The following is a 26798-nucleotide window of genomic DNA, read 5'->3' as shown; positions in this document are numbered from 1 at the left end:
AACAGGTAACTCATTTGGACCCAAAGATGTCTTGAGAGCCTTACAAAGAAGAATATATGTGAAGGATATTATTTAGGAGGCCTGTGCCCACAGCCTCACTCATCACCTGCACATTCTCTTTGATCCGCTTCTCATTGTAACTCTTGGCCAGGACCACCACCCCACGCTGTAGCTGGTAGCGAAGGGCAATCAGTGCTGGAGTTCGCTGGTACTTTTTTGCCATGGCACAAAGGACTGGATCCTCCAAGAGGACTGGGGAGCTCTGGTCCACCCTGGAATGAAATGTAGAAATGCTGAAGACCTGAGGGTGAGTTTTCAGTTTGTTAGGAGGCTTCCCAAATAGACCAAGTAGGTCCTCTCTAGACCAGTGCTTCTCAAAAGATGGTCCCTGGACCAGCAGCATCAGTATCATCTGGGATCCTGTTACAAAGGCAAATTCCAAGGTGTCACCCAAGACCACCTGGTTCGGAAACTTTGTGTTTACAAAGCCCTCTAGGTCATTTTGATGCATGCTTGAGTTCAGACTAATGCTTCCAAAATCATGTTTTTTTTTAAATTTTTTATTTCTCAATGGCTGTTTTTCTTCTCTGGTCATAGCCCCAAAGAAAGGAAAAGAGCATGGAAAAAGAAAAAGAAAGAGAACATGGATATTTTTAACTTTTCTGAGATGTTGATAAAAATTGAGTGGACCCAAAATGAGAACAATTGATTTTATCATTACTTACAGTGTGCAATATTTCTGTAGAAGTTTACAAAAATGATTCACATTGTAGTTTTTTTAAATCAGGATAAAGCTTGGAGCTAAATACTGTTATCCTGATTTCAGACACAAAGTAAGTGAGGTTTAGAGAGTATATTACTAGAAAGGTGTTAATTAGTAAATACGTATCTAAATCATGACTTAAGCTTGTGTCTCTTGTCTCAATTTTTGGATTATATATAGATTGTAATGCAGACATTTGTTATTGATTAATCTGCAACCAGGCACATATACTGTAAAATCATTGGCTGGGTTATGGAATGATAAAGGAGAAGGATTTTTTTCCACCCCTCCCCTCTTTCCCACAAACTTGTTGAGAGTTAATTCCAGAAGACTGAATACGATATGATTGAAAATACTTCATTAAAAATGATGTTTCAGGTAAAATCCTCATTTTCTTGCTTTCTTTTTTAAAAGGTCTTACTTTTTTGTTTTTTTCTTCTTCTTCTCCCCAAAGTCCCCCAATATATAGTTGTATGTTTTAATTGTACACACTTTTCATTATGCTATATGGGACACCACCTCAGCATGGCTTGATGAGTGGTGCCATGTCTGTGCCCAGTATTCAAACCAGCAAAACCCAAGATGCCCCAAGCAGAGCATGTGAACTTCACCATTCAGCCACAGGTCTGGCCCCCCCATTGTCTTCTTTACCATATTTTTGGACGTTGGCTTCCCAAAGCACTATAGGCAACTAGGACAATATCTTTTGACTTGCAGAAATCCAACAGTTTCCTCTGGTTGAGATAAGGATGACATTCCACCTGTAGAATACCAAGACAGAAGTGTCAGACTATATGAAATTGAAACAGTACTATGAAAGAGAAAGGCTAAAAGGAAGAAAGAGCTGAATAAAAAGCTGTGTAATATTCAATTTAAGCTGGAAATATCAACATCAAGTAATGATTGTTTAAAAAATAAGTATTATCTCTCTGTTCCCTAAAAGGGTTAAAAAAAAAAAAAGAAAATTACATTTTTGAGAACAGGGGACTGACTGTATGGAGTGTATCTTGGTTACTCAGTATGATTGTACACTCCAAGGAGACATGGCCAATTCCAGATCTGGGACAAAAAAGAACTGTTTGAGCCTTGGACAAATTGTGCCAGAAAAACAGAAACTACTCAAAGACTCATGAAGGAATGTCTAAAGGACAAAAGAGCCAGTTTGATGGGGATCCCACTGGTGACATTTACGTAGATTTGAGCATCAAAGGGAATAATGACTAAAAGCCATTATAATGCACGGAGTAAGTAAAAATCCGCGAGTCCATAGTGATGAGAGAGAGGGAGAGAGAAGAAAAACCTTTGTTTCCACTGATGGTGATTGCTACATAACTGCTTTCTGGTAACACTGATAACTAAAAGGAAGGAATTAAGTTTCTACCCTGCCTTATAGGAATAATCATATTTCATCCTGACTTGATGACAGAGTTTTCGTTTTACAATAAATTGTCAGGTAAAAAAATTAAATGGAATGTTTAAAATTAAAAATAATTACTTACAAATCCCAATGAAATAACTAAATCAGGGTAAAATCTTTGATAGATACTCAACCTTTACTTGAAAATTTGGGGCCATGGGACTTTGCCTAATTACCGTCATCACCCAACAGATTGCTAGGTAATTTCAAAGGGGAAAATATACATCTACAAAGAAAAGACCTGGATACCACTTGTTTAACAAGAGAACAAAACTAACATCTCTCTCAGTGGTAAGATAACAACTTGTCATGATGAGCTTCTCCTAGAGTGCAATTGGAGGGACACAGCATGCAAAGGACATTTTCTAGCCAAAAATGTTTAACCTTAATATAATAAGACATTCACATCTAACGTCTAATTCACAGAAACTAGGAATAGAGAAATAAGTTATGTAATATCACAAGATAACAACGGGATAACTCCAGAATATTCGATGAAAACCTATTGGATGCTATGGTAAAAGAAGGGTTGAGTGACAATTTGAGGTTAAGACAGCTTAAGAAACATGGGTCAAAGTAATATTTGGCCCACAGTTGGCTCCTGATTAAAAGGAAGATCTATAAAAGACATTGGGAAAACCACAGGAAAGTTTGAATATGAATTGCATACAAGACCATATGCTTTCTGAGGTCTGCGGGGGTGAATTGTCATGTCTACAGCTTACTTTGAAGGTCTCAAAACATTCCATATAAGTAGGCATATATGTCCATATATATAGCAAAGCAGCAATATGGGAAAAATTTCTGAAATAGCAAGGAAAACATGGATGGCTTTTACCATACTCTTAACTTTCTGAGTATCTGAAAATTTTCATAATTAAAAATTGAGAGTAAAACTAATGCTAGGATTACATGAAATTTTTAACATTTATAACTCAAAATCTGGGGCCCTATCACTATATAAGTGAACACTTTTATAATTTTTTAAGCTACATTTTCTAGTCTAAGACTTTTCCTCCTTGACTCCAAGTGACACCTTGAGGACATAAGGGTACAGAAGACATTCAAAGAAGGACAAGTACTACATGATACCAGTTATATGAGAAATCTAAAACTGAAACTTATAGAATCAGAGATCAGAATGGTGGTTGCCGTGGGCTGGCAGGAGGGAGAAATGGGGAGCTGCTAACTGTGGGCATGAAGTCTCAATTATGCAAGATGAGTAAGTTCTCGAGATCCGCTGTACAACATTGTCCTGACAGTTAACTACCTTTTATTGTGTTGCATTGTATACTTAAAAATTTGTTAAGTATGTAGATCTCATGTTAAGAGCTCTTACCACAATAAAATGAAAACAGATTTAAACAAATTAAGAGCACAGAGCCAGACAGAGAACAGTGTGTCTAAACAGTTAACTTGAGGGTGGAAGTTGATGAAGAGAACCAAACTAAGAATGAGTAAATCAATGAATTGACTCTATGTTCCTGCTAAATGTTGCTGAGTGTTGATTTTGTCCACCATTAGTATCACCATAAACCAGCAACATCGTCCCTCTAGACTGGATGAATTTCACAGTCTCCAGTTAATTTTTCTTGTATCCATGCTTCCTAATAAAAGACCCCTAAAAGCAGAGATACCAAGAAGAAGGATTCAGGCAGTGAAACCAGATCCAAACCCCTAACACCTACATCATCTTATTTTCACTCTTTCCTTATTTACTGACAATTCCATGTTTTCATAACCTTCCTTCCTGTACACATTTCCCTCTAAATCACTTTCATCACCCCATCCCTGGACATCCCTTACCGCCCAGGGAAATGTCACCTTCCCTCTAAGGTCTGGTAGCTATTCCAGCCCTCTGTCACCTTCTTTACCTTCTGTAAATTTTTACACACCATTTAGCATTAAGGTCTTGTCACTTTTTCTTCACTAAGACTTTAGAAAACAGAGATACAATTATGGGTTCCAATCACACCCTAGTAGAAAGAAGCTCTGCTATCTAGAATCTTTTATTCAATAAGGATAGGGTGAGTTGCAAGGGAAGCCAAATAGACACCTGAGAGTACTGCAGAAAGAAGGAGATGAACAACAGAAAGGAGAGGAGGCCAAGGGTGCTCACCTGGTTGCAGACAGGCTTGTATTTGAGCCCAGGCTTGTTCAGGATCATCTCCAGCTGCCTACGGTTAAAGTTGGATACGCCGATGGACTTGGCCAATCCTGCATCCTTACACTTCTCCATGGCCTGGGGAGGAAGAGGTGGTGAGAAAGCATTTGTGCAATTGGCTATAGAACAAGAATAAATGCAAGAAAAATCTGTTAAAAGGAACACCTACTAAGAAATAACAAGGAAGCCAATTGGCATGATTACCAAGAAGAAAAATATTAAATTAAATAGGGAGGAAGGTAGTGACAGGAAGAATAAGAATTATTGCCTTCTCCTTAGAAAAATTTGAGAGAGTATTACACATTGAAGGAAAGAGGTGCCTATCTTTGTCCCAAATTCTTCTGCTTCATTCCTCTCTATAAACATTTCAGTAACGATTTCCTGCATATCATACAGCATACCACCCTTTTAAAGTTTACGGATTGCTTAATCTGAAAGTTCATTGCGCATTCTCATAAGTGGAAGGAATGTGTCAGATCCCCTCTCTCCTGGATGCCTCCTGTGTTCCCTCTCCACCAAGCACTCACCTCCCACGTGGCACAGAGATCCACTGTGTCAAATATTAATTTTCCATGTTCATCTTCTGGAAAAAGTTCTTCCCCTGGCTGAATAGAAGCAGTTATTTTAGTGATATCATATAATATTTTTTCACACTTACCAAACTGCCAGGTACATCTAGGGCTAAGACACTAAACCGCCAACAGTTTGGTGGTATAACATTCTAGATATTAATATTTGCAAAATGACTTGCATGTGGAGTTGTAAGGAATGTCTTACGGAGACAGGATTCTTCTAATCTCTTACACTATCATGTGTTTGAATAAATACTATGTTCTTAGGCCCTAATGTGAACTCACAGTGTTACCTTTGTCTTCCCCCTATACTTTCCTCTTGCCAAAGGCCTCCCTTGCACTTGGATGACAGTAAGTCACAGACCTTATTTTCAGAATAGCTCTTGAAGTCTTGCCCCAAGCTAGACAATCATAATTCCTTATTCCTCTGAACATCTGATGGTCCAAGAGCAGGCATCTGAACCAAACAGGGCCATTCAAGTTTCTTTTCAAGAATAATATGGATGCTGGAAGATTCAGAGGTGCTCTCAAGTGTTAATGACCATACGCTTGAATTGCCTTAAATCTATATTTTCCACCAGTGGAAAATGTTGCAACAAAGTAACTCAAACCAACAGCATGCAAAGTTAAGGCATACAGGAGAGGAGATGTTTCTGAAGGTTATTCGAAAACCTTAAATCTATCCACGGCATTGACATCCAATTTACATAGACCAATAAAATCTTTTGCATAGGATAGCTTGAGTAGCTTTCTGTAATTTAACAGTAAGAATTCTATATAATGTAGTCCTTAATGGCTAAGTGAAGTCTACAAAATTCCACTGGGGAAATAGCCAATGGTGTAGGCAAGATATTGTAAGTCCCTCTAAAGGCTCCTAGTTTTAGACCTACCCAGAGGCAGCACCATCATATCTGCTTTCAAGTTTAAATGGTGACGGAGGAGATCAACTCATTATTCCCAAATGTATGATAGTTTCATTGCTCATCACAGCTGCATGAAACCATGTTTGTGACATCCTCAGGAGACTCAGGAGTCATAGTCAGGCTGGTATGTTAAATATGCCTATTTTTATTTCCTCAAGGTTTTGAAGAAAAGGATTTGAGATTATTGAAATCTTTTCTCTTGGAGGTACAGAAAGGAACTTAAGGATTCAAAAAAGTCCATAAACTGCTAATCAGGAATTATTATTTTTGGGATTCTTCTCTAGTGTAATAATGCCTGCATCCTTCTGAGAAATATCATAACCATCCATGAAAATTGATCAACATTGTGACACAAGAACTAAAATAAGTGTGACCACACAAATTGCTCACCTTCATAGCTATTGGACTATGAATGATATATAGGTCAACATAGTCCAGCTGAAGATTTTTCAGAGAGTTTTCCAATGCTTTTCGGACCAACTCTGGTCGAAGGAAAGTGGTCCAAAGCTGTAGAGGATAAAGAATGGAATTTGTGTTGGGTCAATATTTTAGTCAATTTTGTTTTTCTTGTTTCACCTAAGAATTAGGCATTTTTCTACTTGTTGGAAACTCATGACCACAGAGGAGAAAAATACTTTTTCCATTCTTCAGTTGCCTTGTGATCTGACATACCCATAGAAACTCTATTATTTGTTTGGATTTATCATCAGCACATCAACTAACAATAGAAGGAAAGGACCCAAGAGATAAAAAGTGTTATCAAATAATAACCATGCGCATTATCTGAATTATGTTTGATGGAGTTTACAAAGCAGTTGACAAATATCATGTCTTTCTATCAAACGTTCAATCCAATGGGGAATTATTAGTATCACTTTTGCATAGATAACTTTAGGGGAAAAGTGCTATGAACATATTATTATAGGCTGGATACGATCCAAGGCACTTTAGCTATATCTTGTTTAATACACTAAGTTCCTCTTATATTTCTCTTTCTTACTGATGGATGTGAGAACTGACATTCAGAATGTTAAGAAATTTTGTTAAGTCATCAGATGATGAGGAAAGCTATAGGCTGATCACTGTTCTGTCTGATTCACTAGTCCATGCTAAATTACACTGATACGATCTGGGGCTCAGAAAAGTAAAGCGACTTTACTTTAAAATCATAAAATTTCAACAAAGTAATGATGAGAAAGCCATCATCTCTTTTTGACATTAGAGCTAATACATGAATATGTGTGAAAAAAGTTGTATGAATAAGCACAATTCTTCAAGCAACTACTGGTCCAATAACATATTTGTCACCTCCACACAATCGCGTTCACACGTGAGCACTCACAAACACCACATACACATCACCTTTGAAGTGTAGAATATGTCTTCTCTCTTCACAGTGCCATCTTCAATTTTGCTTCGGATGGCCTGTCCAACCTCCTTTTCATTATTGTACAAATGAGCAGAATCAATATGGCGGAACCCAGCATCTATAGCTAGTTTAGTGGCCTCCAGAGTTTCGCTCTTAGGAACCTAGATGAACAACCATAGTAGTTGGGTATCCATATGATTGAGAGAAAGCTAAGACGCAAACTTTGACCTTCCCAAGAGTCAGCATTTCCTCATGTCTTAGGTTAGTTCTGCATGTGTGGTGATGAACCCACTGCAGTTTGCCTTGGTCTTCCCCAGTAAGTAATCAAAGTTGGGCACCCCAGGAAATCCTTCAATCCGAGGCAATCACTGGTTGATTACTAGCCCAATGGTACCTATGAACTCCCACAGGTTCAGTGATTTGTGGAAAGAACTCACAGAACTCAGCAGAGAGTTGTAGTCATGGCTATGATTTATATTGTGAGAGGTTATTAAGCAAAATCAACAACAGGAAAAGGTATATGGGACAAAGTCTTGAGAAACAATGTGATAGATTCGAAGAGTCCTCTATCAGTATAGTCAGACAGAACATGGTAAATAAAAATTGCATGAAAATACAAAGGTATACATTGTGATGTTCTCATACGCATACACATTGTGAAATGATTACCACAATTAAGCTAATTAACATATCCATCACATCTCATAGTTAACTTTTTTTTGTGTGGTGAAAACACTTAAGATCCCCTCTCTTAGAGAATCTCTAGAATATAGTATATTATGATTAACTACAGTCACCATGCTGCACACTAGTCCTCCAGAACTTATTCATGTTATAACAAAGTTTGTACCTTTGACCAATATCTCCCAAGTTTTAGGCTGAATAATATTCCATTCGTTTTAAGTATTTCAGAAGTTTTCTTTTTTCGATGACATTGCAAGGAACTAGATGGTTGGTCTAACTGTGCTTTGTTGGTCATGCTCTTTCCTTAGGTGCACAGGCATTCAGAAGTTTACTGAAGCAGAAGCTTCAGGGGTATCCTTGACCCTTCTTTCTTCTTCATCCTTCTTTGTACCACAAGGTAAAGAAGTCCTGTCATCTGTCTCCAAAATGTTTCTTTGAATATTTCCTTCTGTTTTACAGATGAGAAAATGAGACTCAAAGTTTAAGTTCTAGTCCCTTTTCACAAAACCAAATAGTCTAAAGACCAAATTGGAAGGCAAACTTCTGTCTTCCCATCCAGCGATTTGTCCACTTTGCACCTCTTATTTCCAAGGTTCGGACCTATTACTTCAATCAAAATTACATTAACAAGGACCAAGAACTGAAACCTTGCCTTGGAAGACTGTAGCTTATTCTCTCAAATGATATTATATTTTCCATTTGAGATAAATTACCAAGCAGTAGGAGAAGTGTGAGGGAAATTCTAGGTGGATTATTTATTGGCTGGCACTTGTCAGGCTACCCCATAGCAGAACAGAAACGTTCTCGTATCATTTGTCATTCACCTCTTCTCCAGGACCTTTTATCACAAATATTTCTCTGGATCATGTCTTCTTGGTGGGAGGAAAGATTTCTTGAGTTGCAGAAATACACAGAGAAACCACTCACTTTCAATCTCCCTCAAAGCAAAGCAGCTGATATTCAATGTTCTTGACTGCTGAGTTTTATCTCTTTTGCCAACCTGGGAGATAGATGGAAACTGGAGGAAAACCCAGAATAATCTGTAGGTGACCACACGTTCGGGCCCTGATGCAGAGTGAACGCTGACTACTTTGTCTCTTTGCATAAGTAATGGTTTTAGCCTGGTTACAAAACCAAGTGAGCCTCCAAGAGTCACACAAGAACTCAATGACTTGACAACCCAGGTTAGCCTCCACCTATGTCAAGTCTATTTTCTTTGGAATCCTCAACCCCAAGACCACTATTCTTACCTCTTCAGGTGCATAGGTGCCAAATCCCAGTACAGGAATGACGTGGCCGTCATTTAGTTTCTCACACCAACCTTTGGCATCCATTGCCTGTTGCTCCTCTGTCTAATCAGACTCTGTTTTATTCTTCTGGCTTCACAGATTACATGAATAACAGGATGGTAACACCCACGCCCACAGTCCAACCGTTAGTAAATGGAATGTAGGAGGAGCAAGGTTAAAGCAGTAACCCATCGAGTGAAAAGAGGTGGCAACAGTTAACTTGCTTCTCTGATGTTTATTAAAGTGCAAACTTAATGAATTATTATATAGTGATAAAGAAATCATTAATTTTTTACTCAGTACAAGTAAATGTTTTTTATCAGGATCCATATACATTAATAAATTATTACAAGTGATTTGCTGAACAATTACAGACCATATGTTAGACTAGAAACCTGCAGATACCAATCCATTTTTTGTTTTAGCCATAATGAAGCCCCTTCTTGATCATACATCACTTGAAACAATTAACTATTTTACATCATATACACACACATATACATGCACACACACAATCAAGAGGAATGATTAATGAGCATTTTTCAAAAAGTTGACCTTCAATAAAGAAAACTTCCAAGTGAAAGAAACTGCCTTTTCACTTTTCTCATCAAAAAGAATATATTTTTGTTTTTCTTTTATTTGCTTCTTTAGGAAGAATATCCAGTCCTAAGGATGCAATCCTGAAAAGGGTGCCAAAGTAAGACATTATGGCATGGTGATCACTAGAGTATTTCACATTAAGTTTTTGGATATCATTTTCAGCAAGCAAACAGAATCTTAGGGTGTTTATTATATCTTCCATCCAGTTACATAACATTTGGAAACTATCATGATGTTACTGTCAAAAAAAGCTGATGAATATTTTATATAATTTATTATCTTACTCAACTGTATTCATGAAAGAAAAAAATTGAAACAAATTACAATAAACTTGTGAAGAGTTAGGGAAATTATGGCACATTGATACAATGGAATATTATAAGACCATTGAAAATTGAACAAATAGACTGATATCAGCAAAAGATGGACTAAGAAGCTTGGAGTCTTCCCATGGAAACATAAGGAAACAACCAGAAACCGGCTGAAATAACCTTATAAGAGCTCATGAAAACAGTCAAACAAAGGTCTACAGCAGCAAACTGAAAACTCAGTTAGAAAAAAGCCAGATTCAAAGTGGTAGAAAATTTCACCATATATTTACTTGCCCTTGCCCTCCTTCTGCCTGGCACATTGCAGGCTTGATCTGCAAGAGTCACTGGCCCAGTTCCAGGTTACCTCTCTCAAAGCAGGTTGATCATAAAAGATCTTATTTGGAAGGTCCTAACCCATTTGAGAGCTGCTGGAAATACTGTTGTCTATTTTGCCTATATCTAAGCTTGAACTGAAAAGCAGCTGGAATGGTTAATTACAGCTTCAGGGGGACTATAGGTTTGCAGGTGCAAGGGGCAAGAGGTTAAGATTTAAGACATAGAATAGACCATATAAAGCTCTGAGGAGAAGCTAGGGTGTAAATTTTAGGGATATTAAAATATTCAAAAAGCAGCCATGTATTCAGGGGAATTAGAAAAGCCACACACAGGCCAGGTAAAATGCATGCTCATAAAAGAACTGAACAGACCTTCAGCTTTCATGTTAGGCTGATCCCAAGCCTAGGAACATGCCAAGCTAATAAGTGAAAGATTGTCTGGACACAGAACAAATCTGAGAGGAGTAAAAGTGGTTGTTTTTTCAAATGCAGAATTAAACACACAAACACACACACAAAAACAACACCATTATTGACCACAAGGAAAAATTAATGTGCAGAAACTGTTCTTGAAAAAGCAAAGGCATTGGACTTAGTCACCAGACAAAATGTTTAAAAACAACTGTCTTATACATGACAAAATTGCGAAAGCAAAAATTTGAATTAAAACTAAAAGAAATCAGGTAAATTATGTGTGAATAAAATGATAATATTAAAAAATATATGGAAATTATGGAGCCTAAGGAATAGAAAGTAAAAAGTGAGGAAATGTGAATAGACCTTAAAGGACTTCTAGGACATTATCATGTGCACAAATATGCACATTATCAGAGTCCCAAAAGGAGAAGAGAGAGAGAATGGCATGGAGATTATTTGAAGAAATAACGAATAAACACTGCCCAAACTGGATGTAAGACATGAATAATCAACAAATCCAAGAAATTTAAAGAATTACCAGTAGAATAAACTCAAAGATATCCACTCCCACATACATTATATTCAAAACATTGAAAAACGACGACAAGAGACTATCTTAAAGCAGCAAAGGAACTATGACTCAGCAAGTAGAAGGGATCCTGGATAAGACTATCAACAGATTTCTCAGCAGAAACCGTGAGGACATAAGTTAGTGAGATGACATATTAAAAATGCTAAAACAAAAAATAACCTGTCAACTAAGAATTCTATATCAGGTATAAACGTCTTTAAAAAATGAAGGATTAATTAAGACAATCTCAGATAAACAAAAGCTGATATAATTTCTTACCCTTAGAACTGACAAGAAATGTAAAGAGAGTCATTCATGTTCAAATGAAAGGAAACTACGCAATAATTCAAAGCTGTATGAAGACATAAATACCTCCTTTAAAGGTAACTATGTGGGTAAACATAAAATCATGTACTTTCATACTTTTGGTTTACAACTCTACTTTTTCATTTTCACAAGATTTAGGAGATGAATGCATAAAACTAATTATGCTTCTATGTTAGTATGTACACAATGTATGAAGATGAAATTAGTGACATCAATAACATAAATTGGGAGAAGTACACAGAGCTTTATCAGAGTAGAGTTTTTGCATGGCATTGCAGTTAATTTGGCATCAGTTCAAAACAGACTATTACAGCTTTACAATGTTATCTGCAATCCCCAAGGTAACAACAAAGAAAACAACAATAGAATATACACAATTGAAAATGAGAAGGGCATTGAAACACGTCATCTAAGCTAAATCATCTAAATGCCAAGGAAGGTAGTAATGGAGGAAATAAGAGACTTAAGTCATATATAAAAAAATAAAAATCTAAGTCTTTCCCTATCAATAATTCCTTTAAATGTAAATAAATTCCCCAAATCAAAAAGAATAGTTGGGAGAATGAATATCAAAAACATAATCAAGTATATGTTTTCTATAATTGACTCACTTTGGATCTAAGGGCACAAATACTATTAAAGGGAAAGATGGTAAAAGATATTCTACATATACAGTAACCAAAGAGAGCTGGCATGGCTATACTAGTAACAGATTAAATAAATTAATGTCAAATGGTGACAAGAAACAAAAAGGATATTATTCATTGATAAAATGGTCTGTCCACCAAGGATAGAGAACAGTTATAAATATATATGTACCAAACATCAGAGCTCCAAACATATGAAACCCACGTTGACAGAATTGAAGAGAGAAACAGATACCAATACAAAACTAGTTGGAAATTTCAATATCTCACTTTCAATAATAGATAAAACAACCAGATAGAAAATTGATAAGGAAATGAAAAAGGAAGTACTAAGGACAACTATATGCCAACAAATGGAGGAATCCTGGTGAAATGGAAAATTCCTAGAAACCCATAACCTACAAAGACTGAATCATGAAGGAATATGAAATGTGAGTAGACAAATAACTTTTAAGGAGGTTGAATTAGTAACAAAAAATGTCTCAAAAAAGAAATGCCCAGGACCAGATTCCTTCAGTGGTGAATTCTACCAAGCATTTGAAGAAGAATGAACAACAACCATTCTTAATTTTTACAGAAAATTGAAGAGCAGAGAATACTCTCTAACTCATTCTATGAGGACAGCATGACCTTGATACAAAGACAGACAAATGTACTATGAGAAAATAAGACAAATCTTCCATATAGTTTGAGAATTAAAAATTCACAAATGTGTGAAAAGAAAATCATCTTCATAAATGAAAGACAATATTAGGATAGGAATACTTATCAAAGTGATTTATACATTCAAAAGATTCCATGTATATATCCCAACAGCCAGACTTCCTTCTCACAGCGGATCTCCTGCACCCACATGTAGTGACTCTATAAAGAGCTACCAGGTTAGAAGTTCCAAGGATCATTGACAACCAGCTAGGAGGTTATCCAGGATAAGGTGGCCGCAGTGACTACCTCAAACTGGGGATCATCAGGATTTGCCCCATGATCTCAATTATGTAGACCACAAATTGATGACCTGGAGATCAGGAATATACTAGTGGGTATTCCACAGCCGGTCCTTCCCTTGTGCCCTCTCTGATTGCGGATGTTATTTGAATTTCACCTGCTCAATTTTCTCCATTAGTCAGTCCTCTCATTATTCACGTCTCCTGCCATCTGTCCCATTCAAGTCATTCATTCAAATGGCTGGTTTCCTGTAGAATGCTGTTAAATTTTAATATCCAGACACATTCAAGGGGAATTATAGGGTTGCTAGTAGCAATTTGGGGTTTTCTTGTTTCTCCGTTTTAAGTAATTCAACATACCCCCATGCAATGGTGTTTTTCCTAAACATTCCCTTTGCTAACCTTTGCTTCTCATACTGCATTCTGAGCATTAGCTTCTGAATAAACACAAGAAGGAAGCACTGGTTGGGATGAGGTCCTCATGTGAGGAAAACTATACTTATTATCATTTTGATAAACATATTAAATATGTCTGGATTAATATTAAACTTCTTTCTATCTTTCTCTACTCTTTCACAGACATGAATCATGATCCCTTTTCCACACTTAGGGAAGGGGTGGCAGCTGATTTTTTTTTAATTTCTGAAAAGAAAGAAGGATCAAAGTTTCTATTCTCTTTATTTTCTGTGGAATTATGGGGCAGATAGCGTATATTTGTTCCTCCTTTGCAAAATTGATAACTGGGTTTCCAATATTAAATATAGACAAGAAGATATTTTAGGACTGCTTTATAAATAATGAATACTAGTTGACTATGTGCAAGAGTTAGAGTAGAATAATATTAGGTATAATTTCTAATTAAATAGAAGAGGTAGAATTTCTGACTAGAGCTTTGTTGAAGGTGAAGATATAAGGTTAATCTCTTGAACTACAATCTCCGAAAAAATATAGATACGGCTTTGGGGGAACTACTGGGAAGCTGGTTTGCCATTCTTCTTTTCACTGCCAAGGGTGGAGACACACAGCCTGAACCAACTAAGCAAAGCCCCCTATCCACCCCTACACCCTAGGGATATGGAACATTGTTGTGTTCTGAACTGATAAGGTTTGAACCTCGTCTCAACCAGTGCTTCTTTCCTATGGTTATTCAGAATGTAATATGTCTGGTGCAAAGGTTAGAACAGGAAATTTTCAGATAAGACCCCATTGAATTGGGGATGTTAAATTCCCTAGAAAGAGAGAAGTATGTGACTATTCTTCTATGGTTACATTATTGTGGCACTGCTATCTTACCCACTTCTCCATGCACTCTCTTCATTATCTTTATAGTATTAATATGTTTATAGAGTTTATAATTCTTTCCAGATTATGTTGATATCATCCTTGTTCATGTAGACAACTCAAACTTCTCAATGTTCCTATGTCCTCAACCTGAGAGTTTCTACTTGTACCTAACTAAAAGGCAACTACTCTCATGTTTACTTCTTAGAACTGCTTCATCTCTGAAATCTTAAACACATTCCAATATGACCAATTCTCTTACTCTGTGGTTCCTACTACATCTCAATCCAAAGTCCTTGATTCATAGAGAGTCATAATCAAGAGTCTTTTTTTCTACTTTTCATCCTTTCAGTTCCCGTAGAAATTTAAATATTCAAATTAGGTTAAGTAAGAAATTAAATTGAAGTCAGACTCCATTCATTCTTCCTACATTTCTCTTTTGAACAGATTTGCTGCTGGATGAGGCCTCCTGGTTCTTTCTCTTCTTAGTCTGTCCTTGTAGCACACATTTAATGTGAGAATCAAGGTATGAATAACCAAAATGAGAGGAGAAAATCCAACATGGCCTGCCAAATGTGGAATGCTCAAAGCAGTTTCCTTTGTGTTAAAAAAATTATGCTTTTTCCGTTTTTAAGGCCATGTTGCAAGTCCGTTAGCAGCTGTCTGTGAATAAATAAAAACCTGTACCTTAAGTAGGTCTATCCTCAGGGCATTTTAGGAGGCCCAAGTGGACAGGTTTTAACCCTGCCAACTGAGCAGAGCCCTCTGTCCAATCCTGGTCAGGGATATGCTAGAAGCAGGTGGTGCTGGGAGCCGTGGCTACATCATTTGATCGGCTGTTTGACAGGGTCCAGCCGATTAATGCTGAGGGATGCAGGGTCGCCCCTTGGTGAAGAATAACCGGCCAGCCCCTCACATAGTTCTGAAACCTGTGCTGCTTCTAATTGCCCTTCATTCCTTTTCCTTTCTTAACCTCCAGTTTTCACTCCTTTGGGTGGCTGCTTGGGAGGCACTACCTCCCGGGAAAATTAAATATAGTAAGAGAATGTGACCACCTCCAGGTAACTATCAAGATATTTTTCAGTTAATTATTGGAGGAGCACACAGTCCCATTTGAGACAATCAGAAAGGAATTGTGCCCAGATAAGATGTCGAATTAGGTTTATGGCCTCTGTCTGGTTAATGTTTTCTTCTCCCTCCAGTTCTTTGTCTAAATATATATGCATTGTCCTTCTAAGTTTGCTGGTTAATTGGATGATCAAGAAGTATCTACATATTATTCTTGACCTTCTGCTTTCTGTTAAAATGTTATAGAGGTTTTCTCCTAAAAGCAATAAATAATAAACAATTGATGAGTAGAAGGGCCGAGGGGTGCAGGGATGCCCCTCGGTGAAGAATGGCTGGCCGACACCCCTGATATTTTCTGAATTATATGCATGCTTTCTATCAAGGTTATGTCTATACTTACTTCTGTTTTTCATTCTTGAAGATATACAGTTTAACTTAGCTTTCCAGCCCTTTACTTTACTAACAAAATGATACTTTCTCCAGCAGTGTACTTAAGGGACTGTTAGCTCTACAATCTACAAGACAAAGGAATGCTTCCACCCCCTAAAGGGAGCGAAAATGTAAAGATGTTTAACTGCCCACTGAGAATTCAGATAGCCCTGGGGATAAGATACCCTGGAGTCGCCTTTTGTTCCCATTAACCATCTACACTAATGGCATAAATGATTGAGGAAGGCAGGGATGGCTCCACCAGGATGTAACCAGACAGATTGCTGTCCTGTCCGGAGGCCTGGACCTTCTCACTTTGATTTAACTTTATCATGAATTACATCAGACGCCTAGGTACCTATCTCCTTTAGCTTAGAGACAACAAACACTAGTTAATTGCGGAGGAGACTACCATTAACCTTATGCTATATAGAATAGAATGCTAATAAATATTCTTGTGCTCGTTTTTTACTTCCTTATCTCTCTGAGAATATTTGTAGAACCATTTCTGTACTAATCCTGAAAAATATATAAACGACACTTGTGCACAGTAAAGTTGGACTTGCTAACACCAACCCAAGTCTCACGTCCCCTTTATTTTCCCCTCATTGCGCCGACGCCGTCCATCCCTCAGGAACCTGGACTCTGCCGGGGCGGGACCCCGGCAAGGTGGAATGACACTGCTAGCTGTAAGGTCCATTCCATGTAATGCTTTACTGAACACAAACAGCATTTCCTTACCTGAGTCACAGGAGGTCCAAGTACTGTAATGCCAGGATTGTGTCATTGAAACAGGTGTATTATCGAAAGGAAACTAGAAGAAGTCATGGGAGTTAAAACTCAAAACCACCTCATTGAAGGGAAAAAAGCAGGCATTTTTATCTGAGGTTTTATGTTGGGGAGGGGGAGTATGTGCTGGAGTTTTGAGTAGGGGTGGAGAAGCATGTGTCCTTGCTGGTTGATGCCTTCCCAGAAGTCTGTGAAAATTGAATTTCTTTTCCTGTGACAATCTGGACTCTTCTGGTTGTTTTTCATCTTTAGCGTGCATTTTACCTTGTGAGGCTGAATCTTGACGTCAGGACCTTGGCTTCCTGAGAAAAACATCTGACTCATATACTAAGGAGAGACAGAAAGACCTAGTTAGTTCTAAACAACAGTTGATTATATTGTGTATTCCCAGCTGCTGTTAACAAAGTTTATCTCAAAGATTTCCCTCTAGGGAAGATTTTAATGCCTTCGTTCTCAGTTTAAATCCCCACTGTCTTATGCTCATTTCTCAATCTTGGGAAATCTGGGTGATGACCACTCTAGCTACTTCCTGCTCTAAAAGGGTGAGGATCAGGGTCAGAGGAATGGACTTGTTTCACCTTTATTTTAAAATATTTTTGAGCACAAGTTGGGAGAGTGAGATATACTTTGCATGATTGTTACTTTAGTACTCTGATAAAGGCTTTGGAACAACACTTAAATTCACATTTTATAATTACATGGTTGACCACACAGATTAGCAAGATATACAGCCCAAATTTTAGTATCCCTTCCATAATAGACCTTAATCTTTGGGGAATCCAAGAGAAGAGGCCTGTAACCAATCAAGATTCTTGCCTAGAACCTCAGGCGAAATCTGATGTAGCCAAGTAGCCTGCTGTCTAATAGTCCAACAAGTAAGGTAAGAACCAAGGAGTCATATGTTACTTATCTGTAGGATACTATCTTCTGAAAAGCAACTTGTGGTCTCCAAGGGGTTCACTTGTCCTTTCAGAGTTCCCTCCAGGTCACTTAGGAATGTAAGGGAGTGTCCTTAACTCTCTGAAGTGGAGGCCGTGAGATCCCTGAAATCAATCCTTCTGAAAGCTATGGGATAAGGATAAAAAAAATGTTCTTAGTAAAGTGACACAACTGTCAAGGTGACATATATCACTTAGCAATTCTCTCTGTCATACTGAAATTTACCTCTTTCTGTAAAAACCCAGACAATTTAGCTGAAATGAGAGACTAGAGGTACAACAGCAGTGATGAAATACTCTTGGGCATAACAATAAAAAGCAAATGCTGACCTTCATAGCAATTGGCACATGAATGGTAAAAAGATCTATGTAGTCCAGTTCAAGTTTCTTCTGTGATCTTTCCAGGGCTGTTTGATCCAGTTCTGTTGGAAGGAAAGTAGTCCAAACCTGCGGTGATCAAAAGAAATGAAAAACAACTTTCGACTGCCCATATTAGGGCAGCCAAATGAAATCTCATATTTAAAGATTGAGAAGTGAGTAACAAACCACTGTGTCTGTCTAAAAATAAGAAGCACTGGGGCTAAGTTTACTTGACTCAGTATAAATGTGCTCCTTAATGGGAAGGGAGATTTAATTGAGTGACTCTAAAAAAACTGTAAATAATACTTAGATGGCCCAGGAAAAGCAACCTACGTATTTCAAGGATTAGAAAGGTCATCTCTGGAAGAGGAGAGTCGAGAAATGTCAGGCAAGGGGAAATCGAACGTACTGTCCTATATAATAAATGCCTGGAAACAATTCTGCTGAGAGGTCCACACTCTAAGAACATTATCACTCAAGTCGACATAGGTAGGATCATTCTAAAGAGACCTCAGCTCTCCTGACATGGGAAGCAGGGTTTTACACCTAAGAAAATTTTACACATTTCAGCAAACTCAATGATGCCTTGAAAAAAGCATTTCTTAGTCTGGTTCTTTTTTCTGAATAATACGTCAGCCTTACTTGGTTATGTCCTGAGGGAATCTGCGGAAGGATAAAAGGAGTGGACTCACTCCATAGTGGGTCAGTCAGTCCATACAACAGACAAAGGAGGAAAATATTATTATTCATGATTCACATATGGAAGCTGACTGATGTTCAGGGAAGGTGAGCACCTGTGTTCCACCCTTAACATATTTCAGAGCAAAGCAGTTCTTTTCTGTTCTGTTTTTCAATAATAGTCCTCTACGATGTTAGGAGATAAGTAAATTATTAAAATCAAAACCATATTTTTTTAAACAAAAATTCAAATAACATAGCTGATCTTACGGGTACATCTCATCACCCTGCCCACAGCACCTGGGTGGTGTAGAATATATCCTCTCTCTTCACAGTACCATCCATCATCTTCTCTTAGAGGCCCTTGCCAATCTTCTCATTTTGATAGAGGTAGGTTGTGTCGATGTGATGGAAACCTACATCAGTGGCCACCTCGATATCCTCTCCAGCCTTGCTCTTAGGAACCTATAAAATAGGAATAAGGAGGGTTGGAAACCCACCTGACCCAGAGAGTAATCATCTACTTTCTTGATAGCATTTTCACCAGTGGTTTCTCAGTGTCTCCTGTTCCCCTGTTTGATGGTGCAAGCCTTGATAATCAGCTTGTCTTCAGGGGGCACAGACTAAACTCCAATATGACCTCTAATCTGAAATGAGTTAGTGAAATGGGCTTCACCATGGAAGACACAAAAACAAGTCTCAGTCAATAAAGAATTAATTGTAAGGAAATAAACTAACAGGAAAACTTCTAACACTTGGGGAAAACTTCTAAAGATATGGATGTAGATATATATAGATATGTCTGCAGATATAGAAATAGATATAGAGATAGATATAGACATAGATGGAGATTACAGATTCCACCCAACTGGGATCTTAAACTTCTTTATGATTAGTTTTTATCCTTCATTCCCCAGGTGCTCTCATTTAACATGTATGCAACAAGCATTTATTATGTGCCTCCTGTGTGCCTGACATTGTGCTTGAATCTGAAGTCCTGGGGGTTGAACATTAACAAAAGAGACTTGCTTAAAATTCCTAAAAGAGAGCATAATGGTAAGCTCCTGACTTTAGTCTTGGCAATCGTATTTTGGATTTGACACCAAAAGCAAAGGTAATAAATCAAAAATAGAGAAAGAAAGCCAAATTCTAATTTTACGCCACCTTAGTTTTGAAATCGAAACTTACTTAATTAAATTTATTTCAATCTTATCCAACTTGACCATGCACAAAACTCCTCAGGGCTTTCCTTTCACAGGACTTCCATCACTTTTTACATACAGAATTTGTCACATGCTTTCTTTCCGCTTTTCTTTCCCTAAACTTTAGGACAAATTTATGTTTCTTAACAAAACAAACAAAAGTATCTCTGTTTTTTATATCTTCTTTACTGAAAATATACATTTTCTTTTCCAGGTATACTGACTTTCTTGAAATATATGCTTTCTGAAAGAAAATTTCTCAGCATGTACAAAACGTTTATCAACAAACCTAAGCTTTTTTCAATTACTCTGAAAAAAGAAGCCAAGACAGAGAAATCTATTCTTAGCAATCAACTTTTAGTATTTTACTTTATTTGGAAAACGATCCAGATATTCAATGAAATTTCATCATTTAATTTAGCTTAGGAAAACTCTAAAGTGTTAAGTTACCAAAACAATTTTTGAAGCAAACATACCATAAAGTGAAATTATTGCACTTAAAAGCTCTTACCCATCTTTATCTATCTAAATTATTTGTTCCCAACAATTACATTTAGATTACTGACAAAAACTTCATGTGACATTGATGTGGGGATGGCAAGCTGAAGAGTTGAAAGAAAGATTTCTTGGACTCTCAGGGTCTGGCAGTGGTGCTCTTTTATTTAGAGAATAGTACGGAATAGCATGGGGACAGGACCCATGGGCAGTGAAGAGCTGCTGCCCTGAGTTGAAGGTTAGGGCTAAATTTATAAGGCATGGGTACGTGTCTTATTTTTACTGGAAAAAGGAAAGATGATGGAAAAAGTCATTAAATGATTTCAGTGCAGATGGGGTCTGGTTATTGTGTGGTCATATAACTTTAGATACGAATCTGGTCATATAGATCGGCATGTAGGTGAGGACACCCTGGGCCTCTCTCCCTGGGGCAGCCCTAATTCATACCCCAAAAATCCACCGGGTCATATAGATTGGCATGTAGGCCACGTCACCTTGGGCTTCTCTACCTGGGGCAGCCTTAATCCACATCAACATTAAAGCAATTAGCCATCATCTTGTGTTGTTTAAGCACATACCCAGTAATACGTAATTATTGTTAATAAGTTCCCTCAAATGCTTTTATCATTTGCTCATCTATTTAGTTTACCTTTTCCTGATGACTATATTTAGATTTACCACAGAAATGTCATAAGACATCAAAGAAAAGCAGCTATTATTCTAAGGTATTATTATTATTATAATTGTTATTATTACTATTATGAGTATTATCTTTTGCTGAAGAAGATTTGCCCTGAGTTGATATGTATTGTCAATCTTCCTCTTTTCTGGCTTGAGGAAGATTTGTCCTGACCTAACATCTGTGACAATCCTCCAGTTTTTGGTATTTGGGTTGCCACCACAGCATGGCCACTGACAAGTAGTGTAGGTCCACACCTGGGAACTGAACCTGGGCCCCTGAAATGGAGGATGCTGAACTTATCCACTAGGCAATGGTGATGACCCCCTGTATGTTATTATTTTTACTGACAAGATTTGTAAAAGAGATAACATGTCTGTATCATATCCAATGTTGCTAACTCTGAAGACATATTTATTTCAATCAAACCAACAAACTTAAACAAGCTTTCATTTACCAAAGATCATTTTATATCATGTCAACTTGAAAATCATTTGGGTTGGGTTTTATTACATCTAAAATTCATTTATATAAGCACTTGCTTTGAAACAATTAAATAGAGTTCCTCTATACATTATACCGTCTGAGGCAGCCAAATACATATAGAGACAGATAGACACAAACAGAGATCTTCAGAATTTTAACCAGGTCTCAGGCACAAAACTCAAGAATAGTTGTCTCCAAACTGTTTTTCTGGGAGATAGACTTATTCAGATGGCCAAAGATTTTTATTCAAGATTCTTTTGATTTTGTAGTGAGGATCCTTTTTAGAGCTGTTTTTGAAATCATTTTGTCTTTTAGAAGCTTTTGCGTATTAATCAAAGACTGCATTCCATTGTGTCTGAGAAGTTTTGAAGCCTCTCTTTTAAGGGTGACCATTAAGGTGGACTCATCTGAAACAGAGGCTCCCCAGAATGGCCATTATTATTCCAATTTACCTCAAAAGTTTACTTATTTTCTATTGTTTACATTTAGATCAGGAATTTTGGGAGCATTAACGTAGGGGAGTTCAGGGAGAGAGGACAGAGGAGCAGCAGATTTGGCTGGGTTTTGCTACCTAGAAGGCAGCTGGTGCAGCTGACACCCTCCAACCTGGCGTGTTTTCTATTTAAGTATTTTCTTTTAAAGAGGTTGTAAGGTATTCCTGATTTCATTCGGAAGCCTCAAGAGAATGAAATAGGCTTCCCATTGGTTGTTTAATTTTCAGCCTGCTTTTTGCAATTGCATCTACAAATACACTGAAATTGAGTAGAGTGAAATTGCACCACTTTGGCTATTTTAACGTGATATCTCCTTTAGTGTGTTTAATTAACATTGTCTGAAGAATGGATTTATACGTTCTTACAATATCAGGCAGAGGAAATATTCTAAAGTGAGAAAAAATGTTTATCCCTACAACATAATCAGGCAAAAGCATTGCCATCATTTTGCATAAAGTCCATTTAAATATACCAAGTTTTTCTTCAAAATTTTATCTTCGTTTTATCAACTCTTACCCCTCTAATCACAGTTTCCATTATCATCCCACCACCAAGTCTTAGTTCTATAATACCGTGTGGGGGAATCATTCTCAGCCAGACATAATATCCATTCACAAAAAATGTTCAGACAAAGTTAACATGACCCCTTCATATAATATTAGGTCAAATATGTTAACCTTTATAATCTTAGCAACATTAGCAGCCTAGCTGTTTCCCCAAGAAATTGCTGATTAGGTTTCTCATTGTGATTTCTGCTTTCTGGCTTTCTAAAAATAATTTTTCCAAAGTGATGTGAACAAAACAGGTTTGTGTGAGGTCCTTTACATTTTGGGGACCAGTGGAGGTTCCCTTTATTCTGCTCAAACTTTGGCTGTGATTTATTAAACCTTTATTTTAATCTCATTGACATCTGTTTGTGTATCCCATTTTTGTTTTTAATAACTAGCTAAACGTTTCTATCCTGCTGAGATGCGTACTGTGACTCTTCCCTTTTTGATTTCTCTTTGCTTTTCCTCCTTTCAGTACTTATTTTATTTACCCCCTGTCTTATTTCCTGAAGACACCTTTAAAAATTTTCACCTTGTTGGGAAGTGTCCCTTTGTTTTTTTCTCAGCTTCTTTTTAGTTTTTCTGGACTTAATGTTTTCATTAGGATCTGTAAGAGCGTGAGAGGAAACTGAGACCGTAAATTTATCATTTTGTCTTTTTCTTTTTCACAAGTTTTTAACTGAAAACATTTCAATTTTGCAAGAGATAACCCAGTGGGCTCCACTGGCAATTGAATCTGAGTTTCCTATCACGGTATTGATGCGGGATCGGTGAGCCGAGGAGTCGAAAGAAAGATTTCTTAGACTCTCAAGATCTGGCAGTAGTGCTCTTTTATTTAGAGAATAGTGTGGAATAGCATGGGGACAGGACCCATGGGCAGGCAGAGCTGGTGCGTGGGGACAGGACCCACGGGCAGTCAGAGCTCCTGCTGCTGCCGCTTCTGCTGCCCGCGCTGGCATGGGGACAGGACCCATGGGCAAGCAGAGCTGGTGCATGGGATCAAGACCCACGGGCAGTCAGAGCTCCTGCTGCTGCCGCTTCTGCTGCCCCCGCTGGCATGGGGACAGGACCCATGGGCAAGCAGAGCTGGTGCATGGGGACAGGACCCACGGGCAGTCAGAGCTCCTGCTGCTGCCGCATGGGGACAGGACCCATGGGCAGTCAGAGCTCCTGCTGCTGCCCCGAGTTGAGGGTTAGGGCTAATTTTATAAGGCATGGGTACGTGACTTATTTTTACTGGAAAAAAAGAAAAGATGATGTAAAAAGTCATTAAATGATTTCAGTGCAGATGGGGTCTGGTTATTGTGCGGTCATATAACTTTAGATATGAATCTGGCCATATAGATCGGCATGCAGGTGAGGATGCCCCGGGCTTCTCTCCCTGGGGCAGTCCTAATTCATACCATAAAAAAAGTCCACTGGGTCATATAGTTTGGCATGTAGGCCAGGTCACCTTGGGCTTCTCTAGCTGGGGCAGCCTTAATCCACATCAGTATCACCCCCACACATACATTATATATGTTCACACACACACACAAATATTAGTTCAAATAGAGCTGCAAATTAATACTTTCAAGAAATCAGGTCCCCCCAACAAAATACAGTAACCTGGGACAAACCCCCTGAAAAAGAGGCAAACAAATTACACATTCACGTACATACAAGCACATACACAATTATCAAACCAAATATAGCTGAGAACCTCTTTATGAGAACAAAACTTTAGGTACCTGAAACAAAACCCCTGAATCAGAGGAAAATAAGTGAAAAGAAAAGGAAACCTAAGTTGTTCTTAAGAAGGCAACTCAATCAAATCAAATGGGGCACAGAGTTTTCTCTCTGAGAAAGATACCTAGTCCTTTCAACAAAATTGGAGCCTCCCTCCAATAAAACTCCAACAACTTGGAACAAAACTCCTGAAGCAGAGGGAACCAAATGAAAGGGAAAACAACAGTCAGTTTTAACTAAGAAACTCAAGAAAAGGATGTCCGTTCCAGATCACAAGCAAAAACAAAGAAAGGAAAAATCTAATGTCTGTTTCCTTGCCAGAATAAAAATGGTCTTAGGGCCAGTGATGCTGGGACAGATGGAAAGTACCTGCACAGTCCTGAAGGTGAATCCCCTAGGCAGCTGTTGGACTGTTTCCGAGGAAATCAGAGTTAACCAGGGCCAGGGAGCCACAGGCAAACAGCCTCCAGAATGACTCACTAAATTGCTACTGAATGAAAACACAGGTCTGTGTAACCATCACACAGGAGGGCCAATAACTACAATGCCAAGTTGGTGTAAAGACAGAGGTTTGTTATAGAAAGGCAGCCAAAGGACAAAGGAGTTAAAACTCAAACCTGCTTTCTTGAAGGGAAGGAAGGTAGAGGTCTTTATTTGGGGCTTTACATAGGGGTGGGGGAGCATGTGGCTTTGCTCGTTAATGCCTTCCCTCCAGCTTATATTTGGCCTTGAAGACTGAATTTCTTTTCCTTTTGATGCGGGGTCGGTGAGCCCAGGAGTCGAAAGAAAGATTTCTTAGACTCTTAAGATCTGGCAGTAGTGCTCTTTTATTTAGAGAATAGAATAGCATGGGGACAGGACACATAGGCAGTCAGAGCTTCTGCTGCCCCAAGTTGAGGGTTAGAGCTAAATTTAAGGCATAGGTATGTGAGTTATCTCTTTACAAGACAAAGAATATGTAAAAAAGTTAAAATGATGTCAGTGCCCATATGGTCCAGCCATTTGGCGGTCCCATGACTTTTAGATAAGAATCAAACCGGATTGAGTAAATGGCAGAAGTCACCGCTTGAATATTATCCTCAGCTAAAGACAAAGGAGGATTTGGGGGGGGGGGGGCTGGTCAGTTACATGAGGTTGCCAGACAGTAAACAACTCAAGTTCTTGCCTCTGGCATTGATCGGGAGCCTCTAGAGATAAGGCCATTCCCCTTCTTCCTGGCACAGAACGGAGACATCTTCACAGATAGAGGTTTTCCTTAGAAATGTAAATCTTTCCCAACAAAGGGACAAGCAAATTCCACTCCTTGGAGCCTGCTTCTCATCTGTAGTTTTAAAAGTAACCAGCCTAAAAATCCTCATCATAACCCGTTTTAAAATTAAGCAGCCTGAAAATCCTCATCACTTTGACTGTCTGAACTTTTCTGTTAGTTTCCATCAGCCTGCATTTGGTCTTGTGCGGCTGAATCTTATCATCTGGACCTCAACTTCCTGAGAAAGACAGCTCACTCATATACTGAAAAGGAACAGAAAGACCTGGTTATTTCTAAACAATTTATTATACTGGGCATGCACAGCTGCAGTTAGCAAAGCTTACCTAAAAGTTTTGACGCTGGGGAAGATTTTAACTCCTTTGTTCTTGGTTTCAACGGTGTCTCTGCCATTGTCCCAAGGGGCTCCTTATTTTGCCAAGGCGGCAGGCAGAGGACGCACTTCCACCTCCCTTATGGCCACAGGTGAGGGGTGAGCATGGGGGAAGTCATCCTCCTGGAGTTTGGCCCTGTCCTGAAGGAGTTGTTGCCGTGTAACCATGGAGACTGTCTGGGTCCAGCTGCCCACATGAAAGATCTCCTATGACTAGCAGAGAGGGATCTGAATCCTGAGGCCACTGAGTGGGGCCTAGAACTTCAGTCTTCAAGACAGCCCAGTAGCCTCAAGTATCTGTTTTTTTATGGTATCTCCTGCAAGGTGCATTGTGACAGCCATTTGATCCCAAAACCCATTGGTGGCCTTAGGGCCATTCTTGGCCCATAAACTCCCAGACGCATAGCGTGTGGCAGCCAGGGCTTCAGTGGAAACTTGGAACCTTGGACCAGCGACCATGCTTATCACACAGCTTGTGTGTTAATCCTAAGGCCCTCTATTGCAGTCCCCTCACTGGAAGGAAGCAGACTCTCCAACTTTTAGGAATTGATGTGGTAATATTGACAAGAAATATATGTGTAGTCCCTAAAGCTGAAAAAGCTGAAGGTGTTGTGCCAATTTTCAGATTCAAGGTGGCCTAGGCAGCAAAA

The 26798-nt window shown here is 38.4% G+C and overlaps 1 protein-coding gene across 1 annotated transcript in view; it reads right to left on the bottom strand.

Annotated features, from left to right (window-relative positions):
* Positions 1–26457, bottom strand: part of LOC100070616 (aldo-keto reductase family 1 member C23-like protein) — a 30993-nt gene extending 4536 nt beyond the window's left edge. Inside the window, exons 1-10 of the mRNA XM_001500286.6 lie at positions 26102–26457; positions 19177–19341; positions 18169–18285; positions 9143–17965; positions 7202–7369; positions 6230–6346; positions 4872–4949; positions 4300–4422; positions 1415–1524; positions 107–272 (exon numbers count right to left, since the gene is read on the bottom strand). Of these exons, the coding sequence (XP_001500336.3) occupies positions 107–272; positions 1415–1524; positions 4300–4422; positions 4872–4949; positions 6230–6346; positions 7202–7369; positions 9143–9226 (846 nt within the window). The 5' untranslated portion in view covers positions 9227–17965; positions 18169–18285; positions 19177–19341; positions 26102–26457. The remainder of the gene's footprint in view (positions 1–106; positions 273–1414; positions 1525–4299; positions 4423–4871; positions 4950–6229; positions 6347–7201; positions 7370–9142; positions 17966–18168; positions 18286–19176; positions 19342–26101) is intronic.
* Between the last annotated feature and the right edge of the window lie 341 nt (positions 26458–26798).

This window comes from Equus caballus, chromosome 29 (assembly GCF_041296265.1).
Source record: "Equus caballus isolate H_3958 breed thoroughbred chromosome 29, TB-T2T, whole genome shotgun sequence".
NCBI lineage: Eukaryota > Metazoa > Chordata > Mammalia > Perissodactyla > Equidae > Equus > Equus caballus.
This window is presented reverse-complemented; position numbering and strand designations above follow the sequence as displayed.